General features: G+C 35.3%; 1 protein-coding gene across 1 annotated transcript in view; it reads right to left on the bottom strand.

The window, feature by feature from the left end:
• Window positions 1-19,302, bottom strand: part of AATF (apoptosis antagonizing transcription factor) — a 63,101-nt gene that overhangs the window by 31,690 nt on the left and 12,109 nt on the right. The window contains exons 2-5 of the mRNA XM_072410405.1: window positions 18,805-18,999; window positions 17,006-17,275; window positions 13,040-13,177; window positions 201-315 (exon numbers count right to left, since the gene is read on the bottom strand). Coding sequence (XP_072266506.1) covers window positions 201-315; window positions 13,040-13,177; window positions 17,006-17,275; window positions 18,805-18,999 — 718 coding nt within the window. The remainder of the gene's footprint in view (window positions 1-200; window positions 316-13,039; window positions 13,178-17,005; window positions 17,276-18,804; window positions 19,000-19,302) is intronic.

The raw sequence follows: 19,302 nt of genomic DNA, 5'->3' as shown, positions 1-19,302 counted from the left end.
GAAGTAATTGAAGCCAGGTGGAGGCCCCTGTATTGTGACCCAACTCATTAGTAACCACCCAAAACCAGTCGTGTGGTTGCTGAAAAGTGCCGGTGGTGCACCCGGCAAAAGAAGCTGGGGAGAACACTGAAGAAGATTTCCCCAACCATGATAGGGAAGGTACACAGGCCTGCAAACTGCATTACAGATAAGTTCTTTACCTCTCTGTATTGCACTTCTTTCCATCTATTAGGTAACGTGTTTCTGGAAACTGGAAAAGCAGTTCATCCTGTAACTGAACCAAAGATCTCATCAACTCCTTAAGTGCTTTATAACCTGAAAAATAAGTTATAACATTGCCATTAGCCTAATATGGAACAATATTGTGAATTACGTCAGAAATGAAAATATTTTTTATTAAATATTGGAATATGTGTATACATTCGCATAAACATTTTAACATAACATCAACAAAGGATGCGCCCCTTGACTTTGGCAGGTACAAGTAGCAAAAAAGGAGGGGAGGAAACAATGTAACCATGTGCATAACATAAAATTATGCAAACCTATAAATAATAACACATAGGACACCTTGTTTGCTGAATGAATTAGGCCACAGTATTAATGTAGCAAAATCTTGCATACACCACACCACTAAAATAGTTACAGAATAAAGTTTACAGTTCATATAAAATAAACACACTAGGTCCTTTACAGAGCCTTATGACATGAATACCAGCCAAAGATCAAACTGACTTAGTGGGTATTTCCCAATTGCATATAACAAATATGCAGATGTGTAACCGTTTATAAACTAATATTAATCACTGAACACAAGTTATATCTATTTTCATTACTCGTTACTTAGTGTAAATTATTACTCCATATTTTGCCTGTAGTATTTCAGCACATTTAATCCACTTCTGTATTTCCAAAATTGACAGATTTTTCATTAATACAGGTACTGCCCTACCTTTACCATGTTATGGCAAGGAGGAAGGGGGGCTCGGAAGTGCTGTTCTAGCATTACCAAGCTTCTCTTTCATACATACAGTATGGGAGACATCATTGTCACCTAGGCCAAGCAAGAGGTTACTGGCAGGGTCATCTTGTGAAAAATAAAAGGCAAAATTTATGAAAAAGAAAACAAAAATTCTGATGCAGTCACAACATCTAGGGACTAGTACTTGAAAAAGAATAAATGTTAGTTCTGGGTTTCAGATATAAGTCAACTAACATTTAAAGCAAACAAAAACGGCATACAATAATATTTACTGAGCCCACTTTAGAAGAACTTATGTGTATTTTAGGGTGACTTAAGTGTTTCTGCAGCTCAATCAATCAAGGGGTTATATCCGTCTCTAGTTCAGTGTTTCCCAAGCCTTTCCATGTCCTACCAGTGGTCAGTTTTAAAGGAAACCTTTATTATACACATAAGGTGTAATTGTGTTTCAGCAAAGTGGATAAACTTTCTGTCTGGTTTTCTACAAAACATGCATTATTGGTTGGTCTTGAGTACTTGTTTGGGCAACATTGCTTTAGTGGATTATTGGATCACAAAAACTTGATTTTATCTAAGTATCTTATCTATAAGTGCCCCTAATTACAGAGATTGATGGAAAATTGCCAAATTTTTGACAGATTTAGACCAAAAATTATTACTTACATTGAAAAATAGCAGGATGCTAAAAACAAAACATTATTAGTCTAAATACAAAATAGCAGAAAAAAAATAAACTAATGCAGGTAGGTATAACAAACTGCCAGGGGAATATGAGTATTTTTTTTTCTCTTTTTTAAACTCCATTTCTGTAAGCTCAAGAACAATAATAATTTAAATCCACAATGACTACCAATTGCACCAGTCATACCCAGCAATTAATCCCCCAAGAAACACATCTGATTAAATCTTTTCAAGCAAATCCTTTGCTTTGCTTTTGTTGGCTCACTTCTTGTCAACATCCATTAAAATATGCCTTTAATTCTCCCATAATCTTAAAAAACACAGATTCCACTGTCTTCAACTTTAATCAACTCTAGGGCCGGCATTTTTCATTTCATAATAATGTGCTGCTTGGAATTCAAGAGGCAGGGCTGACATCAATCATTCGGCAAGAATTTTTCCACTGCAATAAATATGCAAATGAGGAAAGCCAGTCAGTCGTATTTCAGATCAGACTTGCTAGTGTGTTTTTTTTTTTTTTTTTTTTTTTTTTAAAGACACAAATTTATTAATTGCCAGTGGCCAGAGGAATCCTATTACTGTGGGCATTGATTACAAAGCTGTGAGAGTGATTATTGTGCAACTTGCGGCTTACCCAGGCATAAGGAAAAAATTATTAAAGCACGACAGAGATTATAAACTCAGAATAACAATAAGCTTTTAACATTTAGACCCTTAAATTCCCTAAAATACATAAATGTTGGGGAGGCACAGCCGTAGTCTGGGCAAGACAGTAAAGAATAATTGAATAAAGTTTAACTAAGGGAGAAAATGATAGCACAAAGCACCAATAGGTTAGAGAATATATTGGAATTGAATCTGATTTTTTTTTTGAGATCTGCTTTTTATAAACAACAAATGACAGCCACTTATTCATGGTTGCCTATATTTGGTCTAGACACACATCGAAGTCAACTATTTTGTGGAGGTGATGCCCTGGCTTTTGTTGCTGTACATTCATGAGAATTGGGGCTGCTTGTGCATTGCTTATATCCCATAGTTGGGAAATGCAAACAGTTTTCTGGCGACCCCACTTATCTGAAGTGCCTCAACACAGAAGTGTGGCTTCCACATGTATTCGTAAATGAATTCAACGAAATCCTCTATTTAGGTAAAACATTTAAAAAAAGAAAAAATGAAAGTAATGAAACAAAATGCAAACTATTATACTTTAGGCATAATGCTCCAAAATATGGATGGCTCCATCACCTTAAAAATTCAAAGTCTGTTTACTATTGTCAAAAAAAGTTTTGCTACTCTTGATAAACCATTAGTAATTTATTTTAGTAAAACAAAATTGGTTGGCAAGTAGTATTTTGGAGATTAAAAGGGAGTTTTAGTAAAAGCAAAGCACAAAAATATTACAGTTACAACAAACATCTGCTCTTTGATTTATAAATGAAACTACATTTACCTTTGGACACCCTGCAGATGCTAAAAGGTGGCTTTACCTTCCAAAATAATTGGCCACTGCTATTAATTTTGCAAAAACAGGAACAGTTATCTTACATATGAATATTTGATATAATATATTGTAACAAACCAGGAATATAGGCAAATGTACTGTGTATAGTAGGTTACAGAAACAGATGTTTGCCTACTATTTCCTTAAAATCTGGCTGCGTAAATCAGATTTTGCAGCACAGCATAGCTCGAGCCCTCTTTAAAATTAGAACTGAGCTTCTATTAAAGCAGACCTATTAACAACATTTTTACTTTTTAAATAAAAGGATAGACAACCCTTGTTAGCTATGACAAGAATGTTCATTCCTTGCTGAAGTTTACTATTCTGCTGTATTAGCATTTATTTCAGACTGCTGTTAACACTTACACTTGGTACAGTCACAAAGTAGTTCAGTGAGTTATGGTTCTACAGGGTTGTACCTCCTGCTCTCAAAATACAAAGGAGCTAAGGTTTGTGATTTATTTTGCTATCAGCAGTAGCAGAAAAGAACTAGGAGACTAGTTCAGCATAGGGGGAGTTTCAGTAAATGGGAGAGAAAGTTTTGTCTGTGGGAAAAAGGGCAGTAAAGAGAACTGTCCCTGTCTTCCCTCCACTAACAAACCCAGCTCCTCTGATTAGTCACTGGTCAGAAAGACTGGCAGACTTTGGACTCCTCCAGACTCTTAAAGATAGATCTTTTGCAACCCTTTGTAATGACATCTCTGGGACTAAAATGAAGGCTAACATGGTAACTGTAATTAAAAAGCAGTACCAATGGACACTACAGAGGTGGAGGAGATGCAGGATTAAAAATACTTTAAAGCAATGAAAATGTTCTGGTCTTGATTTTGTTGCTTAGTGCTTTGGATATATGACATATGAGGTATTGTCTCTGTTTAGTACATACATGCTTTTGGGATTCATATTTTACTATTTGAATATTTTTTGTTAATAAAGTTTACGTAAAAGTTTATAATTATGATAAATCAGTAAATAGTTATATACAGGCATTCTTCTTTTTTTACGTTATACCTGTTTACCGACCACCAGCACTTACGATTGGCTCCTCTGACGAGTGTACTATATAGTGTACATCCACGCCGCCTCTCCTCTTCGGTCTTCTGGGATCCCTCTGTCTTCCTCCCCATTCTTCGGTCTGAAGGCTGTCAGTGAACTTGTCACTGACATGCACTGCAGGCTCGCAATGCTGCAGATTGGGTCTATCCTATTCTCGTCGACTTAACAACCAGGTCTCAGGAATGGAACCTGGTCGTTAAACAAGGAGCATCGGTATACCACCATAAAAACTCCCCTTTAAAGAGGGGAGTTTTTAGACCCCTGCTTTCTTGTATTATGTGCATGCCTTGGTTATATTTTGTTTTATCTATTGCTAACTGGTCCCTCTCATCCCCGTGTTCCAGATATCATCATATTCCCAGTATGTGCTCTGCACATAAAACACTCATATCCTCCACATCTTTATGTTAACATCATCTTCTAAACACCCCTTTGTAACTCTGCACCTTCATCAAGCTCTAAGCCTCAAAATCTTAAAGCCTTCCCCTTAAACCCACCTCTTTAAAAAAGCATATAATTGTCATAATATGTAAACAGAAATGTATAAGCATCTGTTGTTAAAGAAACTGCTACATGGATTGTTAGATCACATGTGCACATCCCTAATGTTTCTATTCTTGCTGTAATGGTTCTCCTAAAAAATGCAATGCACAAGCTGCTCTGATAGGTGTTATTTTATGCACTACATTAGCAAAGTATGTACATAGTAAGGTATTTTTCTTAATTGCTATATTTTATTCTTTAAGTACAAGTGTTCATGTCACCCACACTTGAATAAGGGTTCACACTTCTGCAGTCCAGAAGACAGATTATTCAGAATCTGGCACATCACATGGCCTGGGATTTAAAAAAAGTAAAAAGGGTGTTTTGTATGAAAGCTGTTATAGAAGAAAGTGTGGTACCTTCCATAACATATAATCAGATCTATTATTTCAGTTTTTAACATGCTCATACAAATTTAATCTGCAGTCATTTTCACTAAACTAAGGAAATCTTATAGAGAACAGTTTATTATAAACTACATTTTGAGATGTTGCAGCATCATTTACCTTAAGTGTCAATGTGAAAAGTTAAAAACTGAGGAAGCTAGCAAACTTTGTACAGTATATAATGTATGGTAAAAACAGAAAAGCTTATATAAAGAGATGTAACACTGGATGGAGACTAATCATACTGCTCTTGCTCATATGCTAACTCAGGACTTCAATCAAGCATGAAGTGAAGGGCATCTAAACTATAATCCATCACTTCCAGATCCCTAAATTTTGACAGCAATCTTTGTCATAAGAAAGACAATATGCAAGGTATAAACCTCTATTAGCCAGAAATCCTTACACAGGCAACTGATAAAAATAATGAAAAAAGCACAAAAACAGTTGTGCACAAAAACATGAAAGTGCAAACAGTATTTACACAAATCTGACAAAAAAGCTTTATTTAATTAAATAAATTGACACATGCAGAAATGTAACATGAATAGGGTTCTAATCGCCCCTTTCACCCTCTTTGCATCTACTTGAGTCCAAAATATTGTTTTCTAATTGAAAATGTAGTGCCTCTTCAAAAATAAATCCCCAATATTTACCAGTACTGTACCTAATTAAAAGAAAAAGAATAAAATAACATGGCACTTTGCCAAGCAAGGTTTCAACAGCAAAGGAATGAGCTTTCTCAAATGACTGCATTCTGTCACTAGCGGATATATTTTTGATATCACCAATTGGTTTATTTAGTTGGGAATTCACAAGGCAGTCTTCCTAAAGCCACATGGGAACAAAACTACTCTTAACACATTCATGTCCACAACACGTACAAGTTTATACTAGAATACCCTTAGCACCATGGGATCCAACCAAGATGCTTTAGTACAGTTAACTTAAAAAAAAAAAAAAAAAAAAAGTATGCAGCAAAATGTAGTACCTTAACTAGATTGTTTAAAATTATAACTTTCTTGTGGTCATTATTAGGGATGAGTGAAAATGAGAAATGTATTTTCATAAAAGTGCATAAATGTTGGATAAATGCATGGCTGAGAGCTTTTTATTGGCAAACCTCTGAACAAGGTAATCTCACCAAAATTACCCATGCACCCAAGGGGGTGGTTATTTAGGGAGCGACTTAATAAAGATTCTTCATTCTATAATATCCCCTTACTGAGTGAATATGAGTGTTTGGAATGTACAGGTTTGGGGGTACACACATTGCTCTTGTTTTCCTGGCCAACTAGACTTGTATGAACCAAATATTGATATCAGGGAGGGCCATACACTTGATATGCTCCCGGTTCCAAGTACAGAATGGGCCTGTTATCAATGGGGAGTGCTTGCGCAACTTGTTTTAATTGTCTATAAAAAAAAACACACACACACACACACACATTAAAGTTTAAAGGCAGAGTGACAATTCATTAAATTCAAGTGACAACAAGAGCTAATTCACATTGGCTGTGTGTTTACCACTTCCTCATGCCAGGAAGTGTTCCTGCTTGGGGAGACGCTACATTTAGCCACGGGGAGCTATGCAGAACTACACACTGAAGAAGCAAGTGTGAACCTGCTCTAAAAACAGCAGCCATCCAGGCCTGGTAAAATATCACTAGCCAGGAAACACAGTATTTGGTTAAGTCCTTGGGCTGCAGATTTCTAGAGTTATAGCCTATAAAAGGATTTGTACCAAATAGTAACGACAACCTATTTATATATTTATTTTAAAGCAAAAATTATAACGAATATATTATTGTCCAAATATTTGTAATGTTAACCTTAGGAGACATGAATGCCCCCTGCGTACATCTGATTAGTCAGGCTCTATCTTTCTACTAAAAAAAACTGATAAAAATATAGCATGCAGTGGTCTCCCCAGACAATATTTATAAAGCAAGGTCCAAGTAAAAACTAATGCAATTTTTAAAAAGTAAGTTTTATACATTCCCAAGTAGTTGCCTAAATTTCTAAAGAGGTTTAGTTCTACATTATTTCATTTGTTTAAAATTGAGAACCACCTAAACCGGAAAAAAGATCTAAAACACATCACTTATTGCCATCTTAAATTCCTAAATCTTGTAAATGTGAGGCAATCAAGTCGATAGTTAAAAAGCAATGCCAAGATGAAAAAATTAGGCATTTGAAACTAAAAAAAAAAAAATCTAGTTCAGAGTATTTAGTTAAAGTGAAATCAGTTGTAAAAAATACCCCTATAGTAAATGTATAGGTTATTTGTTCTGTTTGTTCTATAATTCAAGAAGAAGTGGCCCATTGTTGCCCTTCATTCAGAAACCCTGTAGAGTTTATGTGTGTAAGATGCATAAACTCTACAGGAGCAGCAGGAAAAACTCAGGAAGCCTCTTCCTTCCACTACTTGGAACAGTTGCAAAATTATTAAAATGTTCCTGCTCCCTAGTTTCCGAAGGATTTTTTGTGAATTATTTCCCATCCTGAAGCAGGGTAATACACACCAGTTCTTGGCATGACCACCTGTCCCTTAGAATGATCTTCTTGACATTATCTGCTTATCACTACAACCTTCTCAGAAGTCATCACATACAATACAGACCACAGACCAGTCTTGCATTTTATCTAATAATGTAGGTGTGCTTGTCTGAATTGCAGCCCTGAGGGAAGGAGAAACAGACTGTCAGCTTTTTTAGGAGCGTGAATTAAGATATTTCTGTTTCTTATTTCTGATATAGAAGTAATATATTGTGTAAAAAAAATATTTTATTATTATGTCTTTATTTTTTTGAGAAGGGGACATTTTTGCATTTTTTTGTGATTACCTAAAGTTTTGCTTCATGCACGCAGTTCTCATACAGATCTGGTTTTTCAGTTGTGTTTCACAACAACCATGCTAGTATATTCGCAATGCTAAGGAAAGTGCAGTGCAACACCAGAAAAACAACAAATACACATGCTTAGGCTGTCACCACAATCCAATAAACAATTTTAGTACAATGCCTGTTTAGTACATATTTACAGACCATTAAAAAAAATTACTTTTACTTTTCCCACTTTTTTAAGATTAACAGCTGTACTTTCAATTGCATCTCTGTAGATACACAACAAAGCTTTACTGTTAAAATAGCAAGTTCCAAACAAAAAAGCTGTCTCTTTAATAGAGATTTTTCCTATATAAATTATTGCCATAAAGTTTTCCTGCCGTGCAGCCTAATTAATTCTTGTTCCATACACAAAGGGAAATGCTGGGTGACAAATGGGTGCAAGGTTTGAAAGCTGCCAGGTCTGCAAAATATTTTCGACTTCAATTTAGAAGCAATTTTGCAGTAAATCATCAAGCTGAACTTGGGATCTCCAGAATCCTAGGACGGCCAAATCTTGTAAAGTCACAACTAATGTTAAAGAAAATAGAAAAATGAGATGTGCCTTTAAAGCAAAGCCACATTTATAGCTTGTATAACTTCCACATGCTAGTCTTTCTCTAATTACCCCAATATGCATTTTAGAAGAGATGCCATTTTTGGTTCTGAAGAATATTAGTAATTATTTAAATAGGTAGACCATATTAACTAAACTCCCAAAAAATGTAATATGCTAGAGCATACCAGTTCTTAGATATGGGGGATGCTTATTTTTTTTTTCCCTTTATTTTAACCTGGTGATCCCGCCAGCAAGACATTTTCTGTACAAGGGTTACAACACTCATTTTTACTGTGTCTGTTGAGGTGCTGTCTCCCCAGGATGTTTTACTGATTTGTACCACACTCCCTTAAATTCAAAAACATAGAGGGAGAGATACCCTACATTTTTCTTGTGTACCACTGAAAAAATAGAACCTAAAACAGTTCCTAAAAGGAAGAACCTAAAAAAAAAAAAAAAAAAAAAAAAAAAAAGCTACTTAAGGTACTTTTTTGGAGAAAGAGGAATAAACATTATCTCCGTGAAGAATCTCCGTTATTATTTATAGGTGTCTCATCATATTTAATTGTAACAATAACTTTTAAATATATTAACAATGAATTTTCAGGCATCTTTCTTATTCAAATCACAGTGTCAAATAAAACCATAATTTATATATTAAAAATATCTTTATCACAAATGTACAAGTGTGTATTTGTTGTACTTTATTTTTATGTCAGTCCTGTAATTCCTGAGGAAGCAGAATTTGTGAAACGCGTCAGATTTTGGGACTGAAATTGTACTTGTACATTGGCACCTTTCTGATATTTTTCAGATTTTTAACATATAAATAATTTATGGTTTTAAGAAAGATTTTTGTCACACTGTCATTTGATTAGGGTGCCTTAAAAGTCTATTGTGATAGATATTTCAAATTTATTATAACGCAGAAAAATGACAGATCAGAGACAGATCAAATCAGAGTATATAACACTAGAAGAATAAAGCTGGTATTAGATATGAGTGACTGAGATGATAACCAAACTTACTAGAAATGAAGAAGCAAGGCCTGAGCAACCTCAACCAAAGTAAGAGGTTTTGAAACCTGGTGCCTGTCATTTTATCCAATATAAATGAAGTAGACTTTTACGTTTCCAAAAATGAAGACCATAGCCACAAGTTGTAGTTCATTAAAATCTGTATGATTTGAACATTTTATTATTTAAGTTCTTAAAATGTCAAGCGCTGTGTTTTTAACCTAATACGCATGTTTTGTTTTCCAGACAACTAAACTATATTGTGCTTAATACTTGCAATATATCCAATTAAACACATAAATAGCTTGAGTTAATGCAAAGGTCATCTTATTAAAGTTGTTTGTGGGGTCTCTTAATCATTTTGAAAGAAGGAAAAGTATCCAATTTTTCAAAACGGCAACATTTATTTCTTTTAAGTGGCTCATGTGGTTTATTTAAATAAAACCTTTTACCTAAATGTGTAGAGACAAATATCAACTCGTTGTGCTTTCACGTACCCGGGGACCAGGAAGACTGTTCAACACTTAAGGTCAATAGGTAAATTTTAAGGAATAAATCCATCCTTTTTATTTCTTTATTTATCTAGTATACCTAGTATGCCAGGTTTAATATTGAGCTTAATATTGAGGTTGATTGTTCCTCATCTTGTTATGTCGCCAGGACTGGAAGACGGGAAAAAAGATACAGATAGCAGCAACTTCAGATTAGTAGAGTTGGCTCTCAACCTTAAGCTTACTTAAAAAAAAAAAAAAAAAAAGGAAATTGAGCAACTGATTTATAGCAGTTTGCTATGTTCTCCGCCATCAGCAAAGGGTGTTCATTTTTTCTTTTTTAGGGCAAGGTATGGTAGAATTCACATATCCATGTTGCTCATTGTGAAAGAGCAATAAATCTCTAATCCCTCTCATCCAAAAACAGTCCAAAGCAAAGAAAATCAGTAACAGTGGAATAGTAGCCTTGCACCGCATAAATATCCTTTCCCATCCATTCATACACAGTTATAGAAGGTGATGAAAGGACAAACAAGGTCTACTCTACTTTCTTTCTCTTTGGCTAGTATTAACTTTAGTTAGGACAATTTTACAAACATGAGGGAGATTAAAATGATTTTTTTCAAGGCTAAAAAAAAAACAAATTGCAATTAAAAAAAGGACAAAACTGCATTTTAGTGGATGTGTTTGCACTATGGAACAAAACCAGTAAAACTCCACCTGGATTTTGAGCCAACCACTGACTTGTAGTTATTAGTAGATACACAATTTCATTACTCAACACAGCATGGACACAGCATGTTCCTTCTCCACTGTAGCATAAATGCAAATTGAGGTTAATTTGAAGTGTCCTGTCATAGTTACATTCTTAATAAATAGAAGTCACTAGCAGTGATGCAGGGCCAGCACCAATCCATCTTTCATTTTAAAAGCTAAAAAACACAAATACATAATACACACACGTGCATATTGCAATATAAGAACCCCATAAAAAAGTAGCACATGCAGTTTGCTTAGAGGAAATATAAGGATCCATTCCATGGATATTTACTAAGAAAATATAGTTCCATGTTTAATAGATATAGCTCCTCTTGACTATGAAAAACACATATATTTTAAATTTCTGACTAGTTATAGGATTTATGCTTTCACCTGGAGATCTGGAAAACAGAGCTCATCAGTGGTCTCTGGGGACCAATGCTACTGAATGCAATGCAAGCCAATAATTAAATAAAAATTGAAAAATGAAAGACAAATGAAAAAGTAGCAGGGCAAGTAAAATGAACAATTAATTTGGCTTTCAACTTTTATAAGGTCATGGAATATCTCTGTAACCACCCTAATCTCCTTTTTGGTTTACAATATAAAGAGATTTACCATTTTACAACATGCTTTCCATTAACGATCTATAGCATTCCAGTAATTTATATCTTTTCATACCTGTCACATTGTGACGACTAAATATGTTGTTCAAACCCAATAGAAGGCTATGAAAGGTGGTGGGATGAAATTATATATATTGACATATGTATATATGTACTTCAACTTTATTTTAGGTACAATTAAACAGCTAAACTCCAGAAAACAGCACAAGGTCCTGTTCCCCCACCACTCTGTGACTGGACAGTGAAAGTAAAAAGCAGCTGGCCCTTCTACTGAAACACAATGGATTGGCTCCTTATGCTGGTGCCTCCTCCCACAATCTAATGTACAAGTACTGAAAAGGGGCTTATATTAAGTCAAATTCCAATTCTTATACTGCTTGCACTAAAAATGATCATGCTGATTTGCATAATTATTATATTTCTAAAGTTCAGGCTTATTCGTATGTTCACACATTTTGGTGTAAATCTATATATTTTCTATATTTATTATTTACAAATCTCAGTAGTTTAACGCATTGGCAATGCAACAAAGGAGCTCTTAAGTTACTGCTGGGAGTGACATTTTATTGCTGCGATGGAGACCAAATGGTGTCAGAGCCAACTTTTTAATTACTGACCGAAGGTCCCATGTAAGGCTTGGACATACTCAAGGTGCTCAACAGGAACAAGATTTGAAGACTAACACTGGAACTACAAGGTACAACACTGTGCCTGCACTGAAGCACTATTGTTAATAAAAAAAATATATTAGGCCAGGACAGGATAATATAATGAAATACAAAAAAATATATTAGGCCAGGACAGGATAATATAATGAAATACATTTAGGCTTCACTAGCTGAATGCAAGAATCCAAACATTTAAAACATATTTTAAACAAAATGCAGGCTTGATAGAGAATTGCAAATTCAATCAGATTTTACTACTGTATATTGCACAGTGCTAATGAATTAACCTTGCTGACTGGAAGAGAAAGCATAGATATGAATTCATCAGTAAACTAACTACCCAGTTAGAGGCTTTACTCAACTGTATTGTTTTCAGTGTAATAGGGGTAAAGAAAATGGTAAAGACTTTGTATGGTCTATAGTCTTCCTGACTTCAGCCACTTCAGGACAATAAATGCAGAGCAGCAGTACAGAAATGAATTGTCCCTCTGCTTTTCCCCCGCTTTTTTAGAATGTTCCTTATTAACCTATAATTACTGCAGCACACCCGTCTGTACTCCATTGCTGCCCCCTTCAAAGTCTACTGCTACACAGAGAACTGCCAGAGCCTGCTAACAAGTCAAATGCATGTACTAACACTTGCTGAAATAAAATGTATTTTTTTCTTAATGGACACTGCATGCACGTTTTGTCTGGGGTTCAACTTTAATCATGCCACCTTACTGAAGAACTAAATGTTTTAGATTTTGAAAAATATGGTAAATACCACAATATAATTATATGTGCAGTTACAGATTCCAAAATGTATGTAAATACTGTAGAGGGATAAAATAGAACTGTGTGTACATCCCTCTCTACTACACAAAAACAGACAAAAACTTACTATTCATTAGTGGGGTTAACAGCTCAGACCCCCCTCGTTCTCTGAACAATGCAAGCGTATCACGTTGTGGAAGTTGATTAGCTGAAAGAAGCGCCTTCTGAATTTTTATTCGTCCTTCCAGAAGCTGGTCCCAAATGGCTGAAAAGCAAACACAAAACACATTTTTTTTTTAATAAAAATCCATTTATTGCATTTCTGAAATCAGCACATAAATGGAAGCAAAATTATTTTCTACAGTTACAAAAAATACCACCCTATGCAAGCCTCAAATAGTTGTTTTCAGCAATAAAGTAAAACATCAATTTAAAAAAAGAGTGATTGGTTTTTCCAAGGTTGGATTATTTTCGAGCTCCCAATTATGTTACAGGAAGAAATGTTCATTCAATTCATAAAAAACAAAAAAAACTAAAACAAACCTTGAGAAGATACATCTAACAATTTATGCTCAATTACAGGAAAGGATTTGTCACCCAAACCGATTTCAGTTTTATGTATATATTAGGGCTGAATCACAATGAAATGCTGGGTCTACAGGGACATTTTTAAAAACACATGTAAACGTTCCTATTGTGTTTATATGTGTTTTTAAAGTGTTTAAAGTGGGAAAACATCCCATTGAAGTCAATAGAAGCATTTAGCCGCGTTTTTGGGCGTTTTCCAGTTTAACTATGAGGATAAACCTCATAATTGTGCCTCAAGGAAACGTCCTGGTGTAGATTAGCCCATTGGAATGCATGAGGATTTTAAACATGGGCTTTAAAAGCCTCAGGGTAAACGCTGGGGAAAACATCTATGTGAACTAAGCCTAACATATGTTTTGTCTCTGCAGGATCACAGCACCTAAAATCTCTGCTTGACTCTTGTACTCCACACATGATGTTTATAGAGCTCCCTGTTAGAATGTATTCACTTTAATAGTGGTTTCCAACTTAGGTTCTGTAGACCCTCGGGGGTACACCAGCACCTGTCTTGGGGTACCAAACGGTTGAGTTCAATATATTAGATCTTGCCCCCCAGAGGACTGGCAAAGTACTCCACGCACTGAAAGCGGAGATCTCTGCAGCCTCCCCTAATACCCCCCCAAACAACCATCTCTATCCTGGTTGTGACTCCTCCATCTTGGCTCACTATCCTACATCCTGGCTGACCCTACCATTCTAGAACTGGGCACACACCTCAACTTGGCCATACTGAAAGAGAAACTGAACGTAGGCTCACAAATGTGAAGGAGGTACATGAGTCCAGCAAGTAAATTAGCAACAAACTGCAACGGTTAAAAAAAGATGAACCAACATTATATAACTAGCATCAGCCTTTGAAGATTATACACCTAAATATCTTTATCAGTTGCTCAGAATAAAGGCCAACACATGTTTTGTTTTTAGTGCATAACCCATACAAACACAGATTTGTAGCCCAGGTTATGACCGAACATATCTGAAGATCCAGTCAATCAGAAATGTGTTTCAATACAACAAGCATCATCATATTGTAAAGGAATACAAAGCAGATTGATTTTGGCACATGGTTTAGTTGGACAGGGTTTACAAACAAACCTATTGACTAGTTAAATGGATGCTTTGCAATGAGGCAAAAAATAGCTAAAAGCATACGGTTTTGGGACAGAATTCATTTGACAAGCACACTGTTGTTATGGCAGTCACTGGTGTGTTTTGTTGCAGGAGTGGTTCATAAAATAAAAGCTCGTTGAGGTGGGGGAAGTCAGTGGAGAAGTATGCCATCGTTTTGGCAGTCAGTGAAAAAGTACACTGTTGTGGTTGCAGTCATTGGAGAGGTGTGACAATGTGATGGAGGTCAGTTATGAAACCTGTCATTACTTGCTGGTCCTACAGTACCGAGTCTGATAGATGCTCATGTCAGCACTAAAACTATGAGTTGCATATATGGACATGTGCAGTTCAATTACCAGTGTTGTCTACAACTATTCATCATATTGAGAGGATACAATGGGGCTGGTTTACTAAATGAGTTTAATATTTTCACTTAGCAAAGTGAATTATGACAAATATATTGGTGAATAAAATAAAGCTCAGCTACACCAAATGAAGCTCAGCTTCACCAAGATAATCCTGTGATAATTCACCGGGATATTTTGCTTTACTAAGCGAACAGCCTGAACTCCTTTAGTAAATCAGGTAAATTGACAAAATGCTCTGGCACAAAATGCAGTGTGTGGCAGAAAACCAATAATATCTACCAATCCAAGAAAAAGATGGCAAACATGGCGTTAACATGTACTGGGGACGCATGGTCTTGAAGATTAAAATTGAATGCAAGAAGGACAGATCCTAATACAGAGTGTGGGGTGGGGTTTACGTTATAAACTCCCAATGCAACCTAGAGCATAAATTCACTAATGGTACCCATCTAATTGGAGAAAGTTAGCAAAAAAACATGAGAACTCAGATGTAATTAGACTAAAGGCTCCATTTGCAACCTGCAAGGGTAACGCCATATGCATAATATTTATTCAACCGACTTGTTATTGCCTTTCTGTATATTTAGCTCCTGTGCCAGAATAAAAAAAAATGTGCACATGTAAGTAAATTGCATAAACCTGTGCCTCTGAATATGCCCTCCTTTTTCCAATGGGAAAAGTAAACAGATTGTCTTGACAGGAAAGCATACACGCAGGCGGTAGTAATCAACCAGCAAACCAGGATGTGGAGAAGTTGAAAGCCTCACAGTTTGAGGAACAGCTAACCTAGGCAACATATGTATACCCCGAGATTACCTGGGATCTGAATCAAGGTATAGTAAAAATTTTACATGTGGAACATGTTTAAAAAAAAAAACACAGCTTTTAAAAATATTTATACCATGCCTGCTTTTCTTTCAGTGCAACCTATCCTTTCTGTAACAGTTTTACTTACCAAACAGAAAACTAAGTGTTTCATTATACCACTTGTCTATATGATGAAATGAAATCTTGTGGAGAAAGAGTAGTTTTAGTGGGCTCATATTATCTCCTACAGTTCCAAAAGACAGTCACATCTGGGCACTAGCCAAAATTAGAATCCCCATAATTAAAGAGAGTGTGTCTGAACCATGGGGCGGTGCATTATGTATGGTGAGCCAGCAGGAATACTTGTCAAACCTGCCGAGATGTGTTGGCTGTAGAAAATTAATGATTTAATTCTTTAAAACAATTACCTTCCAAAGACACCTTCAAATGAACTAATAAAAAGGATTACCTTTTGAGTAACTTACATTTTCATCTATTATCATAGTCTTTACAAAAAAGCCTTTCCCTTGCAAAATATTATACAGACACATTTAAGACAAGTTAAGATAATTTAACCTCAGAAACAGAGGAATGTTAGACTTCTGTGGTTGTTAGGTGTGTAAATGTGTGGTGCCTCTCCTATCATGTGTCATGACTTCAAAGTCATACAGCTACATATAGGAGGTTAATCTGAAGTTCCAAGGAAAAGGGGGTGGGCAATTTTCCATTTGCCATATATAAGAGAAAATTAAATTAGGTAAGTCACTGTATGGGAAACCTTTTTTTTTTTTTTTTTTTTCTTACCTAAACTTTTAGTATTTGGTTTTGGCCTTCCTCACATGAATTCAGAGCCACAGATGGTATATGTTCTAAACAGCACTACACTGTTTGATACCCATCCTCCACCCCGCTGTATCTGTGATTTAAAGTTTTTTTTAATTCTATAGCAACCTTTAACAATGTGTATTTCCAGCTGCAATGTTGTTCCAGATGAAAGTAAAATGACAGAATGGGACAGGACAATGCTGGAACTTGTATGTACTCGTATGTAATATTTCTGCAATATAACAAAGAACTACATATAAAGAGGAATTAGAAGGCAACTTCAAATGAGATCTGGAAATTTCACATTGAAGGGAATTAAATAAAATTTTGCCATTCAAGAAAAATACATTATTGATGGCATATTATTCACACAACAGAAACTAAATATGACTTACTGATCTGATTCTTAATGCCTTGACCCTTAGCAACATCTGACGAAACCTTTTCCTTGGAGAATGTTTGTACTCCATCTTGGAAATCTGATTCTTCTTTGTCATGCTGATCTGAAACGTCATCACCGTCATCGCTGTCCTGATCAGCAATTTCACTATCAACACTTTCATCATCATCTTCCTCCATCTCCTCCTCATTGGACTCAAAATCCTTGGCACCTGTACCTTCATCTTCATCGCTACTCCCCAGTTCAAAACTGTTGTCCAATCCACCTTCAACACAAACAAATCTCATTACAGTGCAACTACCAAGTGAAAATGTATCAAAATAATCAGGATGTCTCTGGGAGAAGAATAACAATATAAAGTCACAGAATACAACTTGAACATTTTACTCTTTTAAATGCTTTTTTAAGCAAGGCAGGGAAGGACAAACCAGACCAGCAACAGGCATGGTGATGTGTGTAAGAACGTTGATCCACCTGCAGCTGTCTATTCAATACTAACCTAGCAGAAAGTGTTGATGAATAACCAATGATTTTAGCTTACCTTGATTATTAAGTCACTCACTTGATTTCTAATGAGATAAAAGTGAATTACCATTGGGCCTAATTTTACTTTCCAATAATGCATTGTAAAAGCATTTTTCGGTTATACTCCTGATTTATCTATAGTCTAAACCAAATTCAATGTCCTTGGATAGAAGTCTTGCTTAACTTTAACAGAATCTGTAATGAAGAAAACACAAGTTTCTGAAACCTCTAATGGAAACAACTATTCTGACAAGCTCTGTAGCAATGGAATCATATCTTTCAAAGCCAAACAATCTCAGTTTTAATGTCTCCAGACAGCCTATTAAGTCAGAGGCTTCAGAGATAAGGATACAGCTTTGTGACAGATACTCTTAAAAAGAGTATACCGTACAATATATATATATAGAATTCTAGATTCTATATGTTTAGTTGACCTTTACATTTCAAGTAAAATATTTTTCCATTTCTGCTTAGCCTTACAAGCTTTGTTTTTTTTTTAAAGATTTAAACTGTATTTAATAATTCAAATCTTAAGTGTTGCCAAAATTTTGCTTGCAACTTTTTTTTATACCTGTACAGGTATAGTGGAATAAATCCTCTCAACCTGTGCATAGCTTGGTGAATTAAGTTCTAGACCTAAAAATCCTAAACTAATTGTTTGATATGGTTAAAACAAATGACCACAAACAGTGGTTTGTATCCCTCCAAATTTAAAGAGAGCAAGTAATAAATGTGGTTCACTTTGCTAAAACTCACTTCTGTAAGTTCTCCCTTCAACAACTTTAAATATGAGCCCCCAATAAAATATAAAGGTTGATTCCATGTAAAAGTTCAGCTTACAAAAATTGAAAAAAAAAAAAATACTTTTTTTTAACTGAAATTGGGTCAAACCATTACAGTGTTAAACAGAGGCTTACTGCCATCTTAAGGCTGCAGTGGTCTCTGCAAGCCGAAACCACTATTTTGTGAATAAACCTTCACTTTGCATGTGATCACTAAACTGATAAATTGGGTAAAGGTGTACCCAAGAGCCAGATCTGACAGCTAGCAGCCACACAAAATATAAGTAATGTTGGTAAACCTCCAAGGGAAGACCATTTCATAAAATATCCTCAGCACATCAAGCATAAAAACAAGTGTATCTCACAGTAACGTTTTCCTAAGAAATATCTAAGCAGTAACGTTTGCATTACTTTTCTTATATCAAAGCTATAAAGCATAAACATTGGAATAAGATACAAATGGTTTGTAAATTTATCTTAAACTCACCAGAATCTTCAGAAAAAGACTGCTCCCCTAATTCTGCTTTCAAATCTCTCCGAGATGTCGCTTTTCCTTGATACCTTTTATCTGTATCAGAAAGGAAGGTGACTGTGCTTTTCTTGAGGTTCTTTAGTATAATGGCACCATCATCATCTTCAATTTCCCCTTCGTCAAATCTTTCAATAACCTTTGCAGCAGTGGCTGTAAAATTACAAAAATAGTTTGTCAGTTTTCAAATCTCATTGTAATTTTGACAAACTGCCAACATCCCTATTTAAAGTAACAACAACTAGGGTTTGGGAATGGGACTTTTAGGGCAGTATATACAAAATCATGTTTATATAAAAGAGAAAACTTTATTGTTACAAAATACAAAAACACAGATCCAGATTAAAAGGTGTATGATGCCTCCATGTAACAGAGTAACAAGTAAGGTGGCAAACATGGTGCTAAATATACCAATGTGACCAGGCAAGTACAGTTTATTACCCTGTTTCCCCGATG

The sequence above is a fragment of the Pyxicephalus adspersus genome, chromosome 1, assembly GCF_032062135.1.
Source record: "Pyxicephalus adspersus chromosome 1, UCB_Pads_2.0, whole genome shotgun sequence".
Lineage (NCBI taxonomy): Eukaryota > Metazoa > Chordata > Amphibia > Anura > Pyxicephalidae > Pyxicephalus > Pyxicephalus adspersus.
Note: the sequence above shows the minus strand (reverse complement) of the source record. Positions and strands in the feature narration are given on the sequence as shown.